General features: G+C 35.5%; 1 protein-coding gene and 1 long non-coding RNA gene across 4 annotated transcripts in view; both read right to left on the reverse strand.

The window, feature by feature from the left end:
• Positions 1–305: 305 nt before the first annotated feature.
• LOC113919749 lies at positions 306–6,463 on the reverse strand. The gene is made up of 3 exons (XR_003519106.2): positions 4,188–6,463; positions 2,767–2,887; positions 306–1,130 (listed from the first exon to the last, which is right to left on the reverse strand). It is a non-coding gene; the product is annotated as an uncharacterized LOC113919749 (long non-coding RNA).
• A 3,610-nt stretch (positions 6,464–10,073) lies between these two features.
• The window catches only part of UCHL3 (ubiquitin C-terminal hydrolase L3), a 43,295-nt gene continuing 27,751 nt past the window's right edge, over positions 10,074–25,617 (reverse strand). For all 3 annotated transcript variants that reach the window (XM_027589386.1, XM_027589385.1, XM_027589387.1), the window contains 3 exons: positions 15,693–15,768; positions 10,882–10,940; positions 10,074–10,285 (listed from right to left, as the gene is read on the reverse strand). In XM_027589386.1, the coding sequence (XP_027445187.1) occupies positions 10,202–10,285; positions 10,882–10,940; positions 15,693–15,768 (219 nt within the window). In that variant the 3' untranslated portion in view covers positions 10,074–10,201. The remainder of the gene's footprint in view (positions 10,286–10,881; positions 10,941–15,692; positions 15,769–25,617) is intronic.

Here is a 25,617-nt window from a genome sequence, read left to right on the forward strand (position 1 = left end):
CAACTATACTATCTGTTCAAATTGTTATGCTTTTAAAAAGGGAGAGAAAAAACAAGCACAGGGTTTACTGTATTACTAATACTTTAGAATTGTAATAACCATTGTTTACATTCTGAAATGGACCCATAGAAGAAACAGCTCATCCATTATAGCAAACTTAATTTTATATAGTTATAGGAAACAATTCTTTTTTTAAAAAAATTTTTATTTATTTATTTGACAGAGAGAGACACAGCGAGAGAGGGAACACAAGCAGGGGGAGTGGGAGAGGGAGAAGCAGGCTTCCCGCTGAGCAGGGAGCCCGATGCGGGGCTTGATCCCAGAATCCTGGGATCATGACCGGAGCCGAAGGCAGACGCTTAACTACTGAGCCACCCAGGTGCCCCAGGAAACAATTCTTTTAATAACCCTTTCATTCTCCCTATTATGTGAGAACTAGCTACCTTTGATAATATATTACCTTCAGAAAGGAAAGGATTCAAAAACTACAAAATAGACTGGCCTGAGAAACAAGAGACTCAGGTTGTGCTCCTGGGTTTACCACTGGTACTAGGGTACTAGTCTGGCCTCAGTTGTAAGATGACAGATATTTTTAAAAGATTTTATTTATTTATTTGAGAGAGTGCACACAAGTTGAGGGGGAGGGACAGAGGGAGAAGCAGGCTCCCCCACTGAGCAGGGAGCCTGATGTGGGGCTCGATCCCAGGACCCTGAGCCAAGGGCAGCCACCTAACCAACTGAGCAACCCAGGTGCCCCAGATGACAGATTTCTAACAAAGCTGTTTCTTATTTTCATGCAGTATGAAGAAATCTTACAAAGAGCCATAAAAAGAAGCCCTTGGTTGTTCTCCAGAGTCCCAGGATGGCCATGATATCATGCTGAGACACGTCTGGTGCTCCCTCGAGGATTGGAGATTATCACAGAAGAGGCTAGCCTCAGACCCAGCTCAGCCAGAAGCTTCCGTACAAAAGGAGGTAAAGGAGTTTCCCTGAATGTGGGGATCACTTGAGAATGCTCCCAAGGATCATGAATGAAACCAGATGGTCTGTGAGGTAAATCACCAAAGTTCCCAGGAGTTCTTACAGGAAGAATGCTCCATCCGTGACTCTACTATAAATTTATTTGGTCCCTGTGGACAGAAAGAGACCAGTCAGGCCAAACCATTTCAATCCTATATAACTGAATTCAAAACAAAAACATGGGACATCGTGGCTTTCTCAGGACAGAGAAGACAACTATCTACTCCATTTCTGCTAAGACAGTTAATTACACTTTTGTCATGGATCAAGGCTACACACACAGGCACGCGCACACACACACACACACACACACACACACTCACACCCCTCCACAGATTGCACATACGTGTATCTTCTTCCACTGGATCTTTGAATAATTAAAGGTAGTGATTAGGACTACATGGCTTTGTTACTTCAGGAAGTATTATAATGGACTCCATTTTATTTTTGCAGAGATAGGCTTCTGGGTATGGTCTAGGTAAGAAGAACGATATGGGGGAAAAGGCCTAACACTCTGCTCTGTAAAAGGTAAAGAGCTATTTATTGTAGACAGGAAAAATTCTTTGTGAGATATATTGGAAATGCAAAACCTTTTGTTTTAATTTGTACAACAAAATAATTTTACAGTAATATTTCGTGCCAGAAAAATTATTTGCCAAAGAGGTGGTTTATTCATTAAACCCTCATGGCCAGAGAAAAGCTTATTGGATGCTAAGTCAAAGAGCAGGAGTTATTAATTTTTATTTTTTAAATTTTTTAAAAGATTTTATTTATTTATTTGACAGAGACACAGCGAGAGAGGGAACACAAGCAGGGGGAGTGGTAGAGGGAGAAGCAGGCTTCCTGCTGAGCAGGGAGTCCAATGCGGGGCTTGATCCCAGGGATCATGACCTGAGCCAAAGGCAGAGGCTTAACGACTGAGCCACCCAGGTGCCCCAGGAGTTATTAATTTTTAGATCTGTTTTTAATTGATATCCTGACATATTCAGTCAATGCCATGAGAGAAAATAAGCTCTTCTCATGCATAAGTAGATTTTTCAAAATCAGACATTAGTATTATCTATGTTTATTGCCCTATCTGTTGAATAGATCTAATGTCAGGTTAGGATGGTGGTCATAAATCAACATGTCACCCACCATAAGTATCCACTTCTAGTTTGGTCCCTTTGAAAGGAGTCCCCGGCTTATAATTCTTAAAACTCTTAAAAGCATGGCTAGAGTAGGAGCATCAATTATGAAGGTGGTACTTACAGACAATTACAAGATTTAGAAAAAGAATGAGAAAAACTTTTCAAAGCTAAGTCCAGAAGGATCTTAATAACGCTGGGTTCACAAATCTAAGCTAAAACTGGCTTTGAGTAGCTTGGTTGACATTTCCGCATGTCCTTAACACCTTGTTTGTGATAGCATCTTACAAACTACAACATGCTTTATGCTACCTTAATGTCCTCCATCACCCAGACATATCCTATTGTTATAAGAGATCAATAATGATTATAAATTTGCTAGGAGGGGCTAAATATTTGCAATATTGTGGCTACCGGCAATAAAAGTTCAGATTGAATCTGCCTGGGGATGTTCTGCAAGATTGACTTAACTTTGTCTCATTTGTAGTATTTACTTCCTAACCTCCTTCTGACTTCCTCTTTTCCATCAGCATGTGTTCCAGAAGAAAGCCAAATGAAGGCATTATGCCTTAGAGCTTTCAAAGCAACAATAGAGAAGTCATCAAAGAACTATTATTACCTTCTGTGCTGCCAACTCCCTCCGTGGTTTGTAGCCAGCCCGTACCTACCCACATGGGCACTGATCAGTTGCCTCCATATTTCCAGCGCTCAGAGGCCTGTTGTCAGCATAGGAAGTACAACTGTAAAAAGTGGAAACACTGAATGTCTGAATTTTCTTTACAGCAGTTGTAATAATAATTAACATAGGTTTATATCACAACCATATATTGAACTTATCTGAACTCGTTTTGTTGTTCTAGCACCACACTGGAATTTATCAAAATTCAAACAGCTTGTAAATGAAGCATGAGCAGTTATAACTTGAAATGTTGAAATAATTATTCAGGGTGATTTAGATTCTGTAAACATAGCTATCAAAAAGAAAAACAGCATTCTTGGCCCTCAAGAGTAAGAGATTCAGATAAAAATGTTTTCCTAATGAGCAGTATGCTTCAGCATAGTATTATTACAGGAAAGACCAAAATTCCAATCATCCTTGCTAAATTGCATGTCTGCTAACTTCAGCTATTTTGAGATTTTTAAAAGTTAAACCATTTCTGAGTTACAGAAGAAATATGCACAGTTCCCTTGTGCATGGAAACAGAATGTGATCTATTCATTCCATCTTCTTATTCAAATTCTTTAGAAAATTAGGTGAGTCTGATGATTCATGACACAAACTTTAAAATTATGTTCAATACAGCTTATTGCACTCACTGGGGTGATTGTGATAATAATCAGTATAACTTTTGGGTACTGGCTTTTATGTACTACATTTATAATTCTCACAAAAAAACCCACGTAAGAGTACTTTTATCTAATGTGTTAATAGTTTGCCTAAGACCACCCACGCAGAGACAGAACCAAGACTCAAACCATGTCTAACACCAAAGCCTGAGCTCTTTTCCTGAATCTGTGACATTTAGATAAATTTTTTGGTAGAACCACTACATTTTATGCCATAACTTCAGTATCATGCTGTCAATCAAGCTTTGTGAAAACACTGAGATTCTTTGTTTTATTTGGGGGGGAGGGGCAGTGGAAGGGGAAGAGAGAGAATCTCAAGTAGGCTCCACACCCATCATGGTGCCCCTGATGCTGGGAAAGGGTATTAATTGGATATTAGGGGGAAAAATTCTCCCTTAAAAAGTTCTACCAGCCAGGATCTCCAAATTCTATAGGAGTTTAATTCTCCTGCCAATGGTTTACCTCTTCAGCTGGGTTCTAGAATTACCGTACTCAAAGTGGAGTCTTCAGACCAGCAGCTTGAGTGCCTGTTAGAAATGCATAATCTCAAGCCCTATATCTAATGGCTGAATTAGGATCTGCATTTTGGCAAGATCTGGCATCTCCAATGCTCATTCAAGTTTGAAATGCTCTGCTAGATGACATATCTTATCCCCATCCCCAATTAGATCCCTCAATCATCCCATTTCTTACCTGTGTTCTCAACTTCTCTCTGCTGTTTTTTTGTTCAGTATTGTTTACCCTCACATAGAAATACTCTTTTAAAAGTCCTCTGCTGGGTGCCTCGGTGGCTCAGTCAGTTGGGCATCTGCCTTCAGCTCAGGTCATGATCCCAGGGTCCTGGGATCGAGTTCTGCGTGGGGGTGGGGGGGAGGACCCTGCTCAGCAGGGAGCCTGCTTCTCCCTCTACCCCTCCCCCCTGCTCGTGTGTTCTCTCTCAAGTAAATAAATCTTTTTAAAAATTTTTTTAAATAAAAAAATTAAAAAATATAAGTCCTCTGCTGATCCTGCCTCCACGCACCTGAGACATTTCTCTTTTCTCAACCATGTGCCTTGAAGGAGGTGTTTGTACTCCTTGAATCTATATCTCCACCTCCTGTTTGTGTCTCAACCCACTGCAATATAGTTTACACACCAAATATCATCTGGCCCTCTACTATATGCCCAACACTGTGCCAGACTCTGAGGATAACCTGGTGTGCAAGAGACATGGTCCTTGTCTTCAAATGACTGTCTCTGAAATTGTTTTGACATGGATAACCAACTGACTCTCTAAATTACCAACTCCACTTTTCATTCATTATCAGATAGATTCAGCTGTCTTCTGTAAGTCAGAGATTAAAGAGATTTTGCAAAAATGTAAAATACTGCTATTCTACTAACTTTTTAAAGAAAATAGTTATTTTTATAATATTGTTCTTCATGTTAACAAATGATGGGTTTATTTTTATTTTAAAATGAATTAATATTCTGAAAATGTGTCTTAATCTCTAATATTTGTAGGTCAACAGATAACATCCCTATAAAAGTTCTCTCTCTCTGGGCCCCTCAATAATTTTTAAGAATGTGAAGGGGCTTCTGAGACTGAAAAGTTTGAGAGCAACTAGATCCCATTTTGAAACCAGGTTAGTTGCTCAACAAATTGCTAAAATCTACATAGCTATCAACTATACAATTAATATCAGAGGGACATGAATAAATTGGCCTAAGCATTTTCTATCCTATGTTTTATTAATTTGGCTAAAGACGTCACTTTCTCTAGGCGTTTCATGTACAGTAAGAAAACAATAGTTGACTACTACCCCTGAAAAACTAAAAGCTTTCAGAGGAATATTTTTAGTATCTGAGATGATATACACTCTTGTCTCCTGAAAACGGAAAACAAGGTAAAAATTAAAACAGTAAAGTGAACAGTTGGCTTTAAACATTCCTTCTTTCTTTTGCCCACAAGCAATATTTTCTAAAGTTCTGAAAATCAATACCATTATGCTCTTATCTTGAATACTTCATGTGTACCTGATTATCAAGCCATACCAGACTATGGCTTTAAAAGCAATTCTATTTATCACATTAAAATGAAGAAATATTTAAGGCATTTGCATTTTGTTTATAAAAGAAATCAGTTTCTCAGAAGAATGCATCTTTTAAATTATACCCAAACCATGAAATATGCTTTGGTCTCCACCATAAAAATATGAACAATGTAACATTCCCATTAACTGTGTACACTATTATCAAATGTGTGTAGTTCTTTAGTAGTGATGAAGGACAGGAGGAACTTGTGGTTCCAAATACTTCACATTGGAGGCAGAATAAAGAAAAATAACTTTTTACTGCTTAGCCCTAAAAGAAAATGCAAATGTAACCTGTTGCCATCTTCTACTACAGGTAAACTCTCAGTATGCAGCACGACTTTTCAGCAAACAGGTTTTAGGACATTTTTAAATGGTCTAATTTACAACCTTTGCATGTGTTGCAAGTCTCTCATGTTTGGATACAAATAAAGCCTCAAGCAATTTTTCATCTTGTTCTTACAGAACATGTGCAGGACAGAGACTTTATCCTTCAGCTCTAGAAGAATACAGTACTGAACATAACTGTTATTTAAATACCAACTATGTTTACATGTTGTTAAAGGGCACATTTTGCATCAACTAAAATGTGTCATTCACATTATTTGGGATTTATTCTTGACCACATGGATTTTTATTCTAAATAATTCAATTTATACTCATAGCTGTCTTATAGATTAGAAAGTCTTTATTATATATTTCTAAGCCTTTTAAAGATTTTATTGATTTTAGAGATAGAGAGAGCAGGGGGAGGGGCAGAGGGAAAGGGAGAGAGAGAACCTGGAGCAGACTGCTGAGTGTCGAGTCCAACACGGAGCTCGATCACACGACCCTGAGATCATGACCTGAGCTGAAATCAAGAGTTGGACACTTAACCCACTGAGCCACCCAGGCCCCCTAAGCCTTTTAAATAATTGATTTTGCAAAATAGCTCTTAGTATAGGTTATGTGTATTTAATGCCTCTAAACCAAGGATTCCCAGCCAGCCCAACAATTAGACAATAAGGTAATGCTCATAAAATAGAGCCTTTATTGTCTACATAACTTCCCATGGATTATCTAGGTGTGGACCACGGATAATGTCATACTGGGGACTCTCACCTATAATGTAGGTGGAAGCAACAGACAGGTTCAGAACCACTATCTTAAAGAAGTCCAGAGAAAGAGTTAGAATAACTTTTATTCAAAGGCAAAACAAGTAAAAATATGCAGGAAACTAAGGCATGGGGATTGGTCTGATCAACTGACACCATTGGCACCAAGACAATCAATGTTCTTCATTACACTGAATCATCCACATCACAACAGATTATGCAGGTCATACTCGGAAATCAAAAGAAGCAAAAGAAGTGACAAAACTTACTTTCGGTTATCTGAAAACTCAGTATTGGTTTTTCGTAGTAATTTTGTTGAGTACAAGGAACCTCATTTTAAGATCTTACCAGAGAATCTTAATAAAGACATTATTAAACTTTATACATGTGTGTACAAATCCTTCTAAATTAGCTAAAGACCTTCTGCAATGATTACATACTTTTCAAAGTGGTTTTACTTTAATTTCATATTAAAGTAAAGGATTTAAATAATCCAGAGGATTTAGACCAAAGTTATTTGCCTATTCAAGGTACAAATGTGTGAACATGTGTGTGCACATATATATACATGCATATACATATCTATATGTTAGTTCCCCAATGATATATACACAAAAATATATACATATGTACAAATATATATGTGCATATATACACATATATACATATATGTAAGCTTTCTCTAAAGGAAATTTCTACAGACAGAAAAATGTTTTAAAAGTGATGAAAATGTTACTTTTTGTAATTTTCTCACAAGCACCAATATAAGAATCATAAGCCTATAGGTGCTACTTTGAAAGATACTATGGTAGACAGATAATAGCTGAAAATCTCTCTTAAACTATATTATTTTCAAAATGAAATAAGCAGGTTATGTGTTATACACAACCCAATTACAAAGCTTACCTAATAAGCACTGTACACCAATCTAAGATGGAATGAAACTAAATTTAAATCAGGTTTAAGTAATTTTTATACTTAAAGTATTAAAGATGGTTTTCATTTAAGACATATTAAAATTTGATTCACCCCAGAATACAGACAACTTCTGTTTTAGTCACAAATGAACATGGAAGGGCATCTGGGTGGCTCAGTTGGTTAGGCGACTGCCTTCAGCTCAGGTCATGATCCTGGAGTCCCAGGATTGAGTACCTCATTGGGCTCCCTGCTCAGCAGGGAGTCTGCTTCGCCCACTGCCCCTCCCCCCCTCTTATGTGCTCTCTATCTCAAATAAATAAATAAAATCTTTAAAAAAATGAACATGGAAAATATTAGAGATTAAATATGGATATCATAAACTCTATTTCAATACTTCAAAACAAACCATTACACCCACTGAAAGGTGATGTTTAGTCAATTTCCAAAAGTACAAGTAAAAACATTTAAAGTTTCAGTTCTATTTAGTTCTATTCCCCCAAATATATTAGTCATTAACAAGATCCAGAAATTACCCATGACTTGACCACCCTTAGTGTCTCTCTTCAAGTTTCCATACAAAATTAACCATCAATTTCTTCTACAAGTGCTAAATTTTAAGAAAGTGACTAAACAAAGTATTATAGTTAATAGAGTAGTAGGACTAAAATCCTAGACATAAGAGAAATAATGTAAATTTTTGGTAATAAATGCTAGGAGAAATTCAGCCAGGCAATAGGCAGAGAGCTGTTTAGGAACACTTAAAATTTTAAGATAATATACAAAATAGACGGGAGTACAAAATGCAAATAAATGATGGAACAAAAGAGTAGAACACTTGGTTGTTACTGGCAGGACAGAAGCACCATCCTCATATACTATCGGTTGTTTCAGATGATTTCTTCATCCCTATTGCCATCATTTCATTCAGGCACTCTTCACCATAGGGAGTTTAAAGGTCTTCAAAAGTGATCCTCCTCATTATAGTCTATTTTTTTCTAATCCAGTGCTTCCCAAACTTAATATGCATATTCATTACCCAGGGATCTTGTCGAAAACCCAAGTTCTGATTTCGTAGGTCTAGGGTGGGGTCTGAAATAATTATTTTTTACCAAGTTCTTAGGTAATGCTGATGTAACATTTTGAGTAACATAGATCTAATCCATTCTATAAGTCACTGCCCCATTACTCTTCCTAAAATACCACTTATCTCAGGTCACTGCCTCAGGAATCTAGGTTACCTCAGTGAATCAGGTATACACATTTACACTTAATGATTGTTCCAGAACTGCATTCCAATTTGGTCTTTCTCCTAACTGCTATACTCATTCCAACCCAACTCTGTATTTTTTCTTTTTTTGAGGTAAAATATATATACAGTGAAGTACAAAATTCAATGAACAAGTCAATGAGTTTTGATAGTTGCATACACCTGTGTAACCAATACTCCCCCCCCCAAAATACAGGGCATGGCCATCACACTAACCCTGTGTTTTGACCCAGCTCTATACTCTTCCACCTTTCCTCTGCCTTCCACCTATCCTTTAAGACACAGCTGAAGCCCTCCCTTCTTCAAAACACACATCAAATTCACACACACAGCTCTGTCTAAATTACCACTTCTTTTAAGAATGAGCCATCACCGTCTCTCATTGACCTCCTCACAAATTTCTCTGCCTCCATTCTTACCCGCTCCCCAGTATATTATCCACAGAGGAGTCAAGATGATCTTCTAAGATTGTAAATCAAATCAGGTCATTCTCCTGCTTAAAACCTTCCATGGCTTACCATCACACTTGCAATAAATCCAAATGCCTTTTTCTATTCTGTATCACTCAGCCCCTCCTCCTCTGACCTCATCTCTTGACACCTTCCCCTTCACTTTCTATGCTCTGGTCCTAGAAGCCTTCTTCTGGCCCAATAGCCCAGTGAGATTTTCCTACTTGAGGGACTCTGCATTCATTATTCCCTTTACTCTTCTCTACCACCTTTCTCTCACTGGCTGTTTTTTTTGCTATTCAGATCTCAACTTCACAGCTACTTCCTCATAGGAGCCTTCCCTGACTACAGAATCTAAAGTATCCACTCAGTCACTCTCTCACCCAAATCGGACTTTGCCTAGCATCTAGCATTGGTGTGTATCTTACTGATGTGTTCTTCATATCTTCCCACAAAAACATAGGCTCCACGACTGTGGAACCTGTGGACAGTGTTCACTGTTGTAACTCCTGCCCCTAGATCCGCGTCCAGCTCATGACAAGTCGATGCTCCACAACTGCTTGTTAAGGAAATAGGTCAAAATATGATATGTCATATATTTATACTATGCAGATGGAAACTGTACCTGTGCCCGAGACAAAATCTTGCATGAAATTTAAAAGAGAGTAAGAAAGTTATCGCTAGTCCTCAGACAAGGTAAGTCGTTCACAAGAAAGAAAGGGGAGAAAAGAATGACAGCTTTAATGTGCAGCAGAAATAAAACTCAGATTAAGTCAAAGTTTAATTCACATAAAGTTTAATCAGTCAAGTTAATGAAAATATCAAAATTTTTGAGTTAGTGTATGGCAGCAGAAATTTAATTTTTGTGGCAAATAATACAGTATTTGGTGTTTCCATCACTGACAAGCTATGCTGCAGATAGAGCAATGGCATTGAATCTCAATTCATCAGGGTCACGTTCCATAAACTTCTTGCAAACTTCTATGGCATCCTATGGGGGAAAAATGTGTAATTTTTCACTTTATAAACATGTGTTTTCCTTTCAAATGATAAGTGTTTCGTATTTTCCTAATTCATACTAATCTTACATCAGACTTATTTTTCCAAATGCAAAAGAATTTAAAGCACACACAAGAAAAGTGAATGGTTGGTATCCTAATTTGCTTAGTACAAAACTGTAAGATATAGTAAGTGTTCTTTCTTAAAGTACTTTAAAGAAAATTTTCACTTGAAAATTACTATTTCTTAGCCACAAAATTTGTTCACAAATCTAAAAATCTCTAAGATCAGGATCAAGATACAAACGATGGTATCTTGGATTCAGTGAAATATGGAATATGATGTGCAACTCTTTCAATACTATTCTTATCTTTTTCAAATTTGATACTTGTTCACACAAAGAGCTCTGAAAATCTCTTCATTTGCTATAGATTTTTAACACTAACTCAGAATTTTCTTTTTGAATTTTCTCAAGAGTATAAGGATCCAGATTCAGAGAAAATGTTATTCAAGAGATCTTTAGAGATATTTTAAAGATAACAAGAACATTAATAACACTTAAAGTAGGCCAACAAGTTTTGTTGTTACCTCTAATAAAGTTTCATCACTAGTTTCCCCATGGTTAATTGGAAACGGTTTCCGTCCATCTGTGGAAAATGAACAAAGAGCTGTAACATTTAGCTGCTTATACAGGATAATGTACTTCCAACTTCCATTTTCCTCTTTCCATAGTGAGGCGAAAGTTAAAAGATACTGAAAATAATATATCCTAAAACACATATTTTAAATGTGCTACCTATCAGTATTTTTTATATTAAATGTTATTAGAACCTTGCTTCCATGTTTGAAAGCCTAAATTATCTTCATAAACAGAATTTATAAGAAATAAACATTGGCTTTAATTTCCTTAAAAAATGAAAAATTCCTAAGTCAGTTTTTAAAAAGCTACAACCCTAGTTTCTACCCTCAGGAATATGAAACATTTATTTCAAATCAGAAGGTTCCTAAGACTGACATGCTTATACCAATGAAAGGGAGCCACCACAAGATTTATATATTACTTCTACTAATTATGTAGCACCAAGGCAGTAAGTAGTATAGACCAACAATCTAAATAACCTAGGGTTATTTCACTGACCACCAATGTTAATTAAACACAATTATAAACATCTTGAATAAACTAATACTTTATGAATGCTATGAAAAAAGGAAAAAGTCCAGTATTATATAGACTCATCCTAACTCAAGTTAACTGATACTCTATATCCAAATCTAAATCTCTATGTCTTTTAAGTGGCACTTCATGGGGTGCCTGGGTGGCTCGTCGGTTAAGCGTCTGCCTTTGGCTCAGGTCCTGCTCCCAGGTCTTGGGATCAAGCCCTGCACTGGGGTCCCTGATCAGAGTCTGCTTCTCCCTCTTCCCAACCTGCTCATGTTCTCTCTCTTGCTCTCTCTCTAATAAATTCTTTTTTTAAAAAATGTGGCACTTCAAGTTCAATCCATAAAACACAATCCCTTCTATAATTTCATGGCTTCCAAATGTAATAAAAATGTCTGAATCCATATACATACACAGTGATAGAGCTGGACTGATAGATACCACTGTGAAAGAAAAGTATGAGGGAAGATTAACCAAACAAACCAAAAGGCAAAATGAGACAATTATTAAAGCCGGAGAAATAAAAATTTATTTATTTGAGAGACTGAGAGAACGAGAGAGATCACAGAGGGAAAGGAAGAGGGAGAAGCAGACTCGCTGCTGAGCAGGGAGCCCGATGCGGGGCTCGATCCCAGGGCCCTGAGATCATGACCTGAACCAGACGTTCAACCAACTGAGCCACCCAGGAACCCCAAGTTTTTTAAAAAGTACATTAATTATGGCTCAGCTGAGAATAAATGTTTCTGTGGTCATAATAATATAACTACAACAGAACTGGGAGAATAGGAGAAAGGAAATAATCTATTTCGTGATTGGGAGGGTGGGTGAGGAACAAGAGTGACACAGGAAAGCTAAATTCTGATCTTCCTTGTGGGAAGTGAAGAAATAATACTGAGGCTACTTCCACCTCCAGCCAAGTTGGAATAACTGGTACCGGATGACTTCCACTGGAAACAATGAAAAAGTTGGAGGAAATGGTTGAAACAGTTGTTCTTAGACATCAGGAAATAGGTAGCTTTTATGTGAGCTCAACAGTAATAGCTTTCTGCCAGTTCATGAATTGGAAACCCACGCAGAGCACAACAGTCTTAATGAAGAGACTGAGGAGAAAGAGAGCGTGGTTCAGGAATTTGCACAATATCAGAAAGAGGTGGGTCCCCACTTTGCAGAACTGTTGCTCTGTATGGGCCTGGCCAGGCCAGGATCAGTTGGGAGCAAGTGCGGGGGGAGGTTCAAGGAGAATTGTGTCTGGGTCTGAGTTTAGGCTGGGATGGCTAAGAGCTTGTTTATATACAAGAAGAATGGGTAAGTCAAGAAATATGCGAAGGGTAATGGAGAACACTAGAATAAACTATATATTATTAGATTTAGAAGTGTTAATGGAAATGCTTTTTAAAAAATTTTTATTGTTATGTTAATCACCATACATTACATCATTAGTTTTTGATGTAGTGTTCCATGATTCATTGTTTGTGTGTAACACCCAGTGCTCCATGCAGAACGTGCCCTCTTTAATACCCATCACCGGGCTAACCCATCCCCCTACCCCCCTCCCCTCTAGAATGCTTTTTAATATATAAAGATATAATTGTGGGTACGTCTCTACTCATATTCACATATATGTATGTGAGTGTATTTTTCTAATACATACAAACATTTCCTACCTTTGTCCTCTGAGAGGGCCTAGAAGCAATGATATCTTAGTAGCAATGAACATACCTACCACCCAGATATTGGTTCTAAATTATCATTTTCCACTAAAAGGAACCAGGGTTCTATGGAGAAGCAACTGAATAACAGGGCCAGGGCACAGAAAATCAAAGATGAGTCTAGTCTTATTCCACCTGACAGTTAGAAAGTACTTGAAGAATGACAGAAACATATCAAAAGGACAAAAGGGCCAGCTTGAGGGGGTTCCCTTCAAGGCCAATCTGGGGAAAATTTAAGCATCAAAACAAATTATGATAATGAACTGTATGTAACCTTTTGAGTGAAATATTAATCCATGAGTCCATTCTGACAATGAATGAATAAGGGAAAAAGGAAAGCTTCTAATGGTGGAGGAATTTTTTTTTTAAAGTACCATTTGGCAACCATCATAGTGATAATCAATTAAAAATCATTAATGGATGCTAAATCTGATAAAGGCTTAATGAGAAACTACATTTACATAAGCTCAAAGTATCTCCTGATAAAATATTTATTAATTACTTACTAATTAATAACTAACATATTAACATATTAACAAGTTTAACAAACTTGTTAACTTTATAATGGAGAAATGCAGATACCACCTAGACCAAATGATAAAGATCATCATCACCAGTGATGGGACAAATCAACATCATGAGCCTCCTGAAATGATGTGCTGAGAACATAGCACCACTTCTGTGGTGTATGTGCCAAAAATGGATAAATCATGAGGAAATATCAGGCAACTCAAATTGAAAAATAATCTCAAAGTAACTGCCCTGTATGCTTAAAAATAAATGTCAAAGACACGAGAGAAAAGAAAAGATTGAGGAACCATTACAGATTAAAGGAGACAAACGTGACAACTAAATACAACACACAACCCTGGATTGGATTCTGAACCTATAGAGGACATTGTAAAAATCAGAATAATTTGAATAGGGTCTGTGAATTCAATCGTAATATGGATCGATGTTAATTCCCTGATTTTGACAGTCATACTACAGTTATGTAAGACAGTATCCACCTGTTTTGAAGAGATACATACAGAAATATTAAAGAATAATGGGGCATTGTGTCTGCAACTTATTTTCAAATGGTTCAAACATATTAACTGAATCTGGGGAATCTGAGTAAAGGGTTTATGGGAACTGTATACAATTTCTATAATTTTTATAAAAATTTTAAATTATTTCAAAATAAAAGTTTCTTAATGTTTCAGAGTATTCCTGTTACTCCAGGTAGACAATAAATCGTTAGTTATCAGTTTTCTAATCTGATGATTCAATCAGTTCTGAATTTACTTTCAAACCCATTGTTCTAATTTATCCATAAAGGGTAATTTTATCTATTTAAAAATATGTACTTCTCCCCTCCTACATATGCCATTAATGACATGAAGTCCTAAGGAAAAGGAAGAGGTGACAACCAAAAGATGAGTAACTCAGTTCCTTTTATCCGTTAACCTTACAATTTAGTATGGAATAAATATATTAAAGATAACCACTATTCTTGTGGAATGATTGTCCTGTAGTAATTAATTTGCACATGTCTACAATCATACAGCCTTATTTTTAAACAAATAAGGTCACTTTGAAATGATTTTCTTTTCTTAAAAACCTATGCTGTTCTCTTAATCACTGTTTTCTTTTTGTGTGTGTGTGTGTGTGTGTTCCTTCAAAATTTATTTTGCCTCTCATCATGACTGGGTTTAGAGGTAATGGACAGAGGTGAATGTACTTTAAAGGCCAAAGCTCTCAGATGGGTAGAGAGCATGTTTCAAGAATCTGGGAACACTGCAGGACAAGAGAAATATATGATCAGGCCCCTGAAGATTATTATTTCATTACATAGGTAATTCTATATTGCCAAATCACAAATAACTGTACATAATATATGTTCTCTGTATTAGCAAGTATTGTGCGTGTGTTTTAATAACTGCTAGCATTTTCTATCACAAATATTTTTTTATTATGTTATGTTAATCACCATACATTATATATAATCACTGTTTTCTATTCACTAACTCAATAGTTTTCTTGCTCAATATTCCTTTAGAATTTATTAGGAATCAGGGGCGCTTGGGTGGCTCAGTCATTAGGCGTCTGCCTTTGGCTCGGGTCATGATCCCAGAATCCTGGGATCGAGCCCCGCATCGGGCTCCCTGCTCGGCGAAAAGCCTGCTTCTCCCTCTCCCACTCCCCTGCTTGTGTTCCCTCTCTCACTGTGTCTCTCTCTGTCAAATAAAATCTTAAAAGAAAAAAAAGAACGCTGAAGTGATTTAGAGGAGTTTCCTATGATTTTTACTTATCTGCTTTGCTTGAAATACAAATGTGGTATGCACACTTCTTTGAATTATAACTTGCTTAAACAATGAAAAAAAATATTTTTTTCTAGTAAAAAATCTTAAATGGAAAACTTTTCATTATGCCCACTCACTGTTAAAAGGAAATTAATATTAAACACAATAAATGCCAACAGTCCTGTTAATATAGAGGCTTTCCCACTTATCATTTCCCTCCCCAGAGTAAATTTAAATAGTTCTTACCTAATTCATAGAGATGCCCATCTACATGAACTAATGCAATAAAATGAAGATCTACTTTTTCATCTATACTTGGTGCCTGAAATAGGAGGGAAAAATACATATTATGCATGTTAGTAGTCAAATCAATCAAGTACATGTAAACACATACAAATATGAAATGACATGAGAGAACATTTATCTAATATAATTCAAGGTTTATTAACCTTTGATATGGTAGGCAAACAATGAACATGACCACATTTATGACAATGTCCTCACCCATTAACCAGGAAAACATCAGCTAAAAGCCTATCTTTCTTAATCTCAACTGATCTAAAAACCTTTAATATTGTTGAACCTTGGAAGCCCCGGTGCCTAGCATAACACCTGGTACCTAGTAGATGCATAATGCATACTTGCTGAATGAAATGAATGCATGAACTCATTTGTCTAATTTTTGATATCTGAAATAAGAAAGGTTAAAAAATTTATAACATAAACAGTTAAAGAAACTCTTTTCAAGCTAAATTTTAAGACACCAAGAAAGTGAATTCTTTCCTTAATGATTTGAACTTGATAATCTTTTTTGAACAATGTAATATGTCTTAGAATAAAATAAGTCTCATTATTCATCATAGATTCAAAAAGTTTAAAAATGAATAAATGCAGGAAACCAGCCCAAAAGAGTAAAGGGGGGTGGGGGAAATAAAAGCAAATTAACGTGCAATTAACTGTAACCTATGATTTTTTTGCCTGCTTTCTTAGTGAACTACTTGAAATTAAAATTAAATTACACCTAGTTTTTGTTGGTTTTTTTTTTTTAGTTTACCAAATTCAATTTGCATTAAGCAATATCTGCTACATTTCTTAGAAATGTAAATAAGTTACCCCAAATCAATACATGATTAAATGGCACTGCCTATGAAACACAGTAAGCTACACAGTTAACACTGATGTATATTAGCTGTATCTCAAGTCTTAAATGGTTTCTGAAATAAAATACAATCACTATTAAACGCAAGTGCAAATTTTAGAGGCAAACGTTTTAAAGAGGCATAAGTCAAATCACATTTCATATTAACATCCGATAACACAATAGTGTCTGAAATGTAAAGTTTATACTTTTTTCACCTTCAGATAATTTTATAATTTTAAGTAGTTTTTTTTAAAGTAGTTTTAAGAAGTTTTCAGATGGAAAAAATTGAAAGCAACAGAATAAACATTACTATTTTGGATTTACTGAATGTTTCTAAAACATGTACAGAGAGAGTGACTCATCTAATCTCACATTATTCTTCAGAGATTATTTCCCTCCAATTATGAATGGGAGAATCTCAACATAACAATGTGACAAACTAGCTCTTCCTAACTTCAATTTAGAATGAAAGAATTCCACTGTTGGTAGGAAACAAAATGATCTACTTCTGCTGCTCCAGTAGTAGACTTCTCCCCGGCGCAGCTCCATCTGCAGTGGCCCCTAGGAGAACAGGGGACTGGCACTAGGTTCGGAGGCAGTCCGTCCTGTCTTTGGACAGTTTTGCTGCAGTTATCCTTCATACCGAGACTAATATATGTCTCCCGGTATTTTCCATTATCTTAGAAAAAGCCTAAATCCCTCTTGAACAGGATACTTCTTCAAATATTTAAAGATAGTGATAATGAATTCCCTACTTTCCTGGTCAGAGAATCAAAAAATACTAGTGATCACTCAAATCCAATATCCTCGTTTTACTAATGACCAGAAGAGAATCCAATTTTTCAAGGCTAAACCCAGGCAATTCTACAAACTATAAATTCAGTTTTATAACAAAAAAATACTAGAAATGATTTTTTACCCAACTAGAAGAGTTTTGTTTTACTCATTTTAAGACAATTCTCCAACAGGATATCAAATATTTTAATTTTTTTGAGCTACTGCATTTTAAAAAATTATAAACGATTTTAACACCCTCTCTTCTTAAGAATAATACATCTTATAGCTTCTATTTTTCATATTTTGTCAGTAAATACAACCATACTATAGGAGAAAGGAGTACAAGTGAGGGTCAGAGACCCGAATATATACCTGATCCCTGTATAAACTGGGTTCCTTATCTGTTTTAAAGTTTAAATGAAATGCATGAAAGTATTTTGTAAATTGTTAAGTGCTATAAAAGCATTATGTAACATCGCAATATTAATACATTATCACAAATATAAGAAATCAGTAATGTTAGTGACTCATAATGGTGAGTCATTATACTTTTTATCCAAAAGTGCATACTAAAAATATAAAACTCTAAAGAGGGCATGAAAAGCCTTCAAACTTTATTATAAAAGGTAAGTAAAGCTAAAAACTTCTAAGCCTTCCACAGAACCTTGGTACCTATTGGGAGCCTTTCCCTTTGATCAACTTTATTAGTCTGAGAGAGTGTGAAATTTGCAATTATCTAACTGCTTAAAAATTGTTCCACTAAAAACAAGAACAATACATAAAAGGCAAAGTCTTCAATTTCAAAACATGACCAAGAAGGCAGAAACCAGAAGCTATAGACTGGATCATGTTGACTACATTTATTTTTATGTATTATTTTTTATGAAGTTCCCCAATTTACAACACTTATTACTATCTCAAACAGTTAAAAATAATGTAACAAATCAATTAGAGAAAAATTAATTAAATACTAAATACAAATTTCAAATTGTTGAAAATGAGTTTAAATTTAATTTCTACTAATATGGCACTTCATATATACCAGGCACTAGCACTGTTTTAAGTACCTTAAATGTACTGACCAATTAATCATCACATAAACTCTATGAGATAGGTAACACACTCATTTATTCTCAAGAAAACTGTTCAACAGTTAGTAAGTGATGGAATCTGGTTTCAAACTCAGGTGGGGTAGTTTTAGAATCCATGCTATGCTATGAAAATACTTATGAAGCTATAAAGCAACAGAATTAATATGGAGAGCAAAGATCAAAATTAGGTAAAATCATATAAAACTGGAAACACCAATTTTATGGTATGTTCATTTTTATTTAGAATATTTTAAAAGTACAAAGGAATCAGTCATATTTAGAATCAATTGTGCCCAAGTTAGAATTTACAAAATTAGGGTTTTACTCTGATCATATAATTCACCTTATGTCTCCTACTATGCCAAACAGTGTATGGCACAGTAGGGAAGCAACAAATATTAAATCAATAAATGAATAAAAATGGCAAATGTGTGTTGTGATCCAATGGGGAAAAAGAAATAGACAGCAGTTTATTGATTGATATTCAGCATAAATGAAAGGCTATTTTGATGACCATACTGACATTTGGTGGAAATCGATATTTAAGAAAACATGTCAAGACTCTACTTCACAGTTTGAGTCTAGCTCTGGAAGAGTAAATAAGGGAAAAGAAAGAATGTTTGACACCAACTTTTAATTTTATCATTAAATGTATGAGGAATCAGACTGCCTCTGGCTTCAAAAGTTATGATGATTTCTAGAAGCATCAAGTTTCTTACAAATGGATAGCATACACCAAATCTTTCAAATATAGCATTTCTAAGTAGGCTCTGCCAAACCACAGTCATTGCTATTAACAGTCTAAAACATCAGAAAGAAAAGAGCTGGAGTTGCCTAACCCTACAGTTTATTTCAATCATGAGAATTATCAGAATTCCATCATCAACCTCAACATTTAAGATAATTAGCAAGATTATAAGAACAAATGTACTTTTTAATAGTTTGTTAATATTATCAACCTAAGAAGGAGAAATCATAAAATTTATGGGAAGCAATTCACAAGGAGAAAATCTTCACCTCCTACTTGGAAAAAGATCTTTAGAAACTGAATAGGCAGGGAAGATTGGATCAAGATTAAACCAAGTACCTGAGACACCTCAGGGAATAAAATATCTTAGATGAAACACCCTACACCATGAAGGATTAGGTTAAGGAAAGAGTAAGTAAAGTGACCCCGGAGCATGACAAGAGACTACAGTCATGTTCAGAAACATGAAAAAAATAAAGAGATGGCAAAGAACTCAGAAGGTACACAGCATTTGTTGACCTGGGTCAACTAAATGAAATCAGAGAGATGAAGGTTAAGAGAATACATATTTACTTTAACAACAGACAGGAACTTAAACATTATCATGAATGCCAATCAGTACTCATCAAAAGGCAGGCATCCTTATGCTGGCGGGATATGGAGTGGGAAGATGAATGTTCACTGAGGCACTGGTGAAAGTCAAGCTAGACTGCAAAGCATAAAGGTATGCTTGCAATCTTATTGGGGGAGAAAAAGCTAATGGTTGAGTGAACCAAGAGAAAAGCACTTTGAAGACTGAAGAAGTGTAAGGGAAAAAATGGACTATCCTTGTCACTGGAAGAAGAGATGGAAGATTGACTACACTTACAACAGAATGGAGACCCATAGATGGTAGGCGTAAGAAGGGTCGCCAGCGACGAAGACGGAGAGATGGACTGGTAGCCTTTGCAGGGCCTACATGGTTACGTTTGACCCAGGGCAGGGATGCATGGTGACACAATGATGAGGCCTTCGTTCTGCAGTGGCTAGAATGAGGCTGTGATGAGGATGACGAGGAGGACTACATAATTAAAAAAGAGAACATTTTACTTAGACCACGTTACTGGGCGATCATTTATTCTTAAAAGCAACGTATGGTCATACTTGTATTTATATGGTCTAGTACTTTTAATCAACCATAATCTAGAAAAGGATCATATGTGAATGTTGGTTCAAACTGGATGAAGTGGAAATATATAACTAAGGTATAAGGTTATATGCCATAGCTTCTCTAAGTACACATCTAAAATATTTACCTATTCTCATTTGTGTAGCACAGACTCATGGAATTATTTAAAAGCCACTAAAATGGAATTATCACATCAAATCATTTAACAAACAGGAACACACACACACAGAACACACAACATGTAACACATATAAAACACAAAGAATAATGTGTAGAAGAAAATAAGATGATGATAGGCACTGTGAAAAGAATTCTTTAGTGAGAATAAGCTCTAAGGCGGGGGGGGGACCTTTAAAATATAAAGAGGAGTAAAGCAAACTCCTCCAAAGCTGATGACCTGCATAAAGTATAGTATCCTCTTACATAGGCTGACAAGTTAAATGGAAATTATCATAGCCTATTAGCCATCTTTTACTAATCAATAGTGTTTGTTAAAATACGTACCATTTATTTTGTCCTGGGCACTCTTTTAAGCACTTTACATTATCAATTCATTTAATTAACTCCCAGTAACCCATGAGATAGGTACCATATTTCCATTTTACAAATGAGGAATCAGAACACATAGAGGTTAATTAATATAACCCAGGCCATTGTACTAGCAAGTGGCAGGGATGGGATTCAGATACAGGAAATCTGGTTCTAGAATCCATTGTGTAGAATCACCCTGATGTATATAGCCTAATTTTCCAAGAGAAAGATTTTATAACTAATTTAATAGACCAGATTCTAATGAGAGGTACAATCCTCTTAAAATTAGATATTTTGAGAATCATGCTTTCAAACATAATTACACCACAAAGGTTGGATATGGCCCAACAGTTTTCCACAAAATGCACATGCTTACGATAAGTAACTTACTAATGGTAATCCAAATGATAATTTTATGATTGCTACCTCCAAAAAATATTACCAGTACATGAAATAAAAATTTAAGGCAGTAAGAAAAAATTATAAGTGTTTATAACCATAGTGAGAAGCAGCAATAAGAATAGTGTTATGAGTCCTTGGGAAGCGATAGCGATCACTAACCATGACCTATTCTCTTTAGGAAAATGAAGGGTTTTTCCCTGAATGATTTCTAGGACTCTTCCAACCATGAAAATTCTGTGATCCTACTTAGTACTTTCAATCTATGTAAACAGTACACTAACCTAAAATACAGCTATCACTGTGGTGAGGGTTTAAAAAACATGTCTGTGAACACTTTAGTGGCTCTTAATAAGAACCAGTCAATCAGAACTACATAAATAAATCCTCTTGGCTCTATACAGGAATAAACGGTCTGCTCTCACAGACATGGTCTAATCAGAAGTTTGTCATATTCAGTCTGATTACATTAAAATAGGAGAAAGAAAGGGAAGGAGGGAATGGGGAAAAGAAGAAAAATAGATGAAGAGGTAAAAGAAATGGAGTAAAGATAGGAAAGGAGAGATGACTAACGATCAGTGGAACAAAACAACAATCTTCTAAGATTACTAAGCTAGAAGTAGAATGTATAAGGTTTGGGGAGGTGAAATTGGAAAGGGATTCCTGGCAAAGAATTCAGTGTGAGAAAAAGAACAGAAAATAGGGACAAGGAAGACATGTTCACAGAACCAGACCATGAGGTCTGGGATTTGATTTTACCCTTTCAATCAAAAGAGCTGGCCTGTTACTTTTCCAGGGATGCTGGAAGAAGACTTGAGACTCCTGGGTCAGAGAAAAAGGGCTTGACTTCTAGCACAGCCAGGAGCATGATCATCTATAGGTTTGCATTGCACTCACAGGAGGACGACACAGAAGGCCTAGATGGATGGCTGCACAGGAGGTGAGCTGCATTCCAGGAGAGGAACACTGAGTTTGGGGAAACGTGTTTTGTAACAAGAAGCAAGCAAACATACTCTTCCTATAAGCAGACCTTACCTAATCCCTCACAGTTGCTTACTGGGAGAAAAGCAGTTTCCCTTCAAGTGTAATGGCCCTCTTCTTCTGGCATTTTTGAAAAACCTTTTAAGAACTTAAAAACAAAAAACAAAAAAACTCAAGCTTATAAAGTTACAAAAACAAAAATAGCACAGGAAACACTGAAATCTTTGCCCACGACATCCTACCCCCAATTTGTTTTGTCCTCCGCATTTACACTCTCTATGTAATTTTTTTCCTGAACCATTTGGGGGTTTAGGGTAAGTTACATATATCATGGTCCTTTACCCCTAATACTTCAGTATTTCTATAAAAGAATTCTCTTACATAACAGCAGTGTAGTTATCACCTTCATAATTTTACATTGCTATAATATCTTGTCTAGTGTGTCCATATTTTAATTTGTTGGTTGATCTATCCATTTCTTTTAGAGCATTTTCCCTCGTGACCTAATCTAGGAACAGGTACAATGAATTTACTTGCCATGTCTTTTTAGTATCCTTTAACCTGGAATATTTCCATCAGTCTTTCCTTGTCTTTTATGACATTCACATTTCAAATACAGTCTCCATCCCCCATTTTTAAATAAACAATTTTCTATATAAAAAGTCATGCTATGGAGTGTTATACGCAAACAATGAATCATGGAACACTACATCAAAAAATAATGATGTAATGTATGGTGACTAACATAATAAAATAAAATTTAAAAAAATTTTTAAAAATCATGCTATGAATACAGTTTTATTTCTTCCTTTCTAACCCATATGCCCTTTTTTTCTTCTTCTTGCCTTACTGCCAGGATCTTTAGTACAATAATGAATTTCATTGATTTCTGCTTTTATCTTTATTTCTTCTTTCTGTTTGATTTGGGTTTAATTTGCTCTTCTTTTACTATCTTAAGGTAAAATGTTAGATCACTGACTTGAAGCCTCTTTTCTTTTCTACTATAAGCATTTAATACTAGGGATTTCTCTTGAATCCTTGCCTTTTCTACTGTAAGCATTTAGTGCTATAGATTTTTCTGTAACTCCTGATTTTTTCTCTTCTATAAGCATTTAATGTTAGAGATTTCTAATTCCTGCTTTAGCTGAAACCTGTATTTTTTTTTAAATTTTTATTCAATTTAAAATGTTTTCTAATTTTCTTTGTGACTTCCTCTTTGATCCATGAACTATTTAAAAGTATAGTGTTTTACTTCTAAATATCTGGGAATTTTCCAGATATTTTTTGTTACTGATTTCTAATTTAATTCCATTAATCCAGAAAACATTCTTTGTATGATTTCAACTTTTAAGAAAATTGTTAATTTCTTGATAGAATGGTGTATCCTGGTAAACATTCCATGTGTATTTGAAAAGAATATCAGAAGCTGTTTTGGGATGGAGTATTCATAAATGTCAATAGGGCCAAGTTGTTTAACAATGTTGTGAAGGTCTTCTACGTTAAGGTCTTACTAATTTTCTGGGTCTACTTGTTCTATTGATTACTGAGGAGAGTGTTGAAATACCCAACTCTATTTCTGGATTTGTCTATTTCTCCCTTCCGTTTTCTGTGTTTGCCTCATATATTTAGAGGCTCTATTTTCAGCTACATACACAAACTTTATGTTATGTCTTATTGGTGAATTGATCTCCTTATCCTTAGAATGTCCTTATCACTGTTAAATATTCCTGGTTCTGAAGTCTACTTCATCTAATTTCAATATAATTACTCCAGCTTTCTTTTGATTGGTGTTTGCATTGTATATCTTTTCCTATTATTTTAATTTTAATCTTTCCATGTCTTTATATTTAAAGTGACTTTCTTGTAGACACATATAACTGAGTTTTGCTTTTTTACCGATGTTATAATCTTTCTTTCAATTTGTGGGTTTACATTCGGACCATTTATATTTTATTAATTTCATGTAATCATTGATATGGTTGACTTAAAACTTATCATCTTGTCAGCTCTCTACTTTCTCCATCTGTTCTTTGTTCCTTCTTTGCCTTTTTTTGGATTATTTCTATGATTCCATTTTATATGTACTATTATCTTATTGTTTATATTTCTATCTTTTTCAGTAATTGTCCTTGGGTTTAAAATATGTGTCTTTAGTCACGGTGTACCTTCAAATAATATTACACCAGATCATATGTCATCTAAAAGCCTTATGGCAGTATTCTCAATTCTTTCTCCCATCTTTGTGCTAATGCCATATATTTTAATGTATGCTTTAAATTTATAATGCATGGCTACCATTTTTATTTAGACAGTCAACTATCTTCTAAAGCAATTTTTTAAATTACAAAATTTATTTTAATATTTACCTTCCCTTGTTCCATTTCCAGCATTCCCCAAGTCTTTGTGTAGTTCCAAATTGCAGTGCAGAAAAGTTGCTAATGAATTCTGTTTTTGTTTGTTTCAATGTGTCCTTTAGTTTTTAATAGTTTCTTTTTTTTTTTTAAGATTTTATTTATTTATTTGACAGAGACAGAGATGGCGAGAGCAGGAACACAAGCAGCGGGAGTGGGAGAGGGAGAGCAGGCTTCCCGCCAAGGGAAGGGAGCCCCATGCAGGGCTCGATCCCAGGACCCTGGGATCATGACCTGAGCTGAAGGCAGACGCTTAATGACTGAGCCACCCAGGCGCCCATGAATAGTTTGTTTCAATGTATCCTTTAGTTTTGAAAGATATTTTTGTTTCATTTAATTTTTTCATTTAAAAATATCATTCCATGGCATTCTGGCTTGCATACTTTCTGATGAGAAGCCTGCTGTAATTCTTATCTTTGCTCCTTTGTACTTGACCCTTCTTTTTCTTCTGGCTGCCTTGAACATTTTCTACTTATCTTTCATTTACACAGCAGTTTGAATATTATGCATTTCAGTGTATATATGTGTTTGATTTTCGGAGGGTGGGGGTATTTATCCTATCTAGTGTTCTTTGGGATTCTTGAAGCTGTGGTTTGAGGTCTTTAATCATTCTTTGAAAAACAGCTATTAGATCTTGAAATATTTTTTCTGTCCCACGTCTCCATCTCACTCCCACTTCTCCTTTCCTTCTAGGATTCTCCTTTCATGTATCAGATCATTTGAAATTGCCCTACCACTCTTAGATGACCTGAGTACCCCCCACTACCAGCAGTATATTTTACTTTTGTGGTTCTGTAGAAGTAATTTCTAGTGATCTGTATTCATATTTACTGATTCTCCCCTCAATTTTGTCTTGTCTCCTGGTTGGTGAAACCATTAAAGGCATTCTTCATCTCTGGTACCATATTTTTCATTACTAGCATT

The sequence above is a fragment of the Zalophus californianus genome, chromosome 3 (assembly GCF_009762305.2).
Source record: "Zalophus californianus isolate mZalCal1 chromosome 3, mZalCal1.pri.v2, whole genome shotgun sequence".
Lineage (NCBI taxonomy): Eukaryota > Metazoa > Chordata > Mammalia > Carnivora > Otariidae > Zalophus > Zalophus californianus.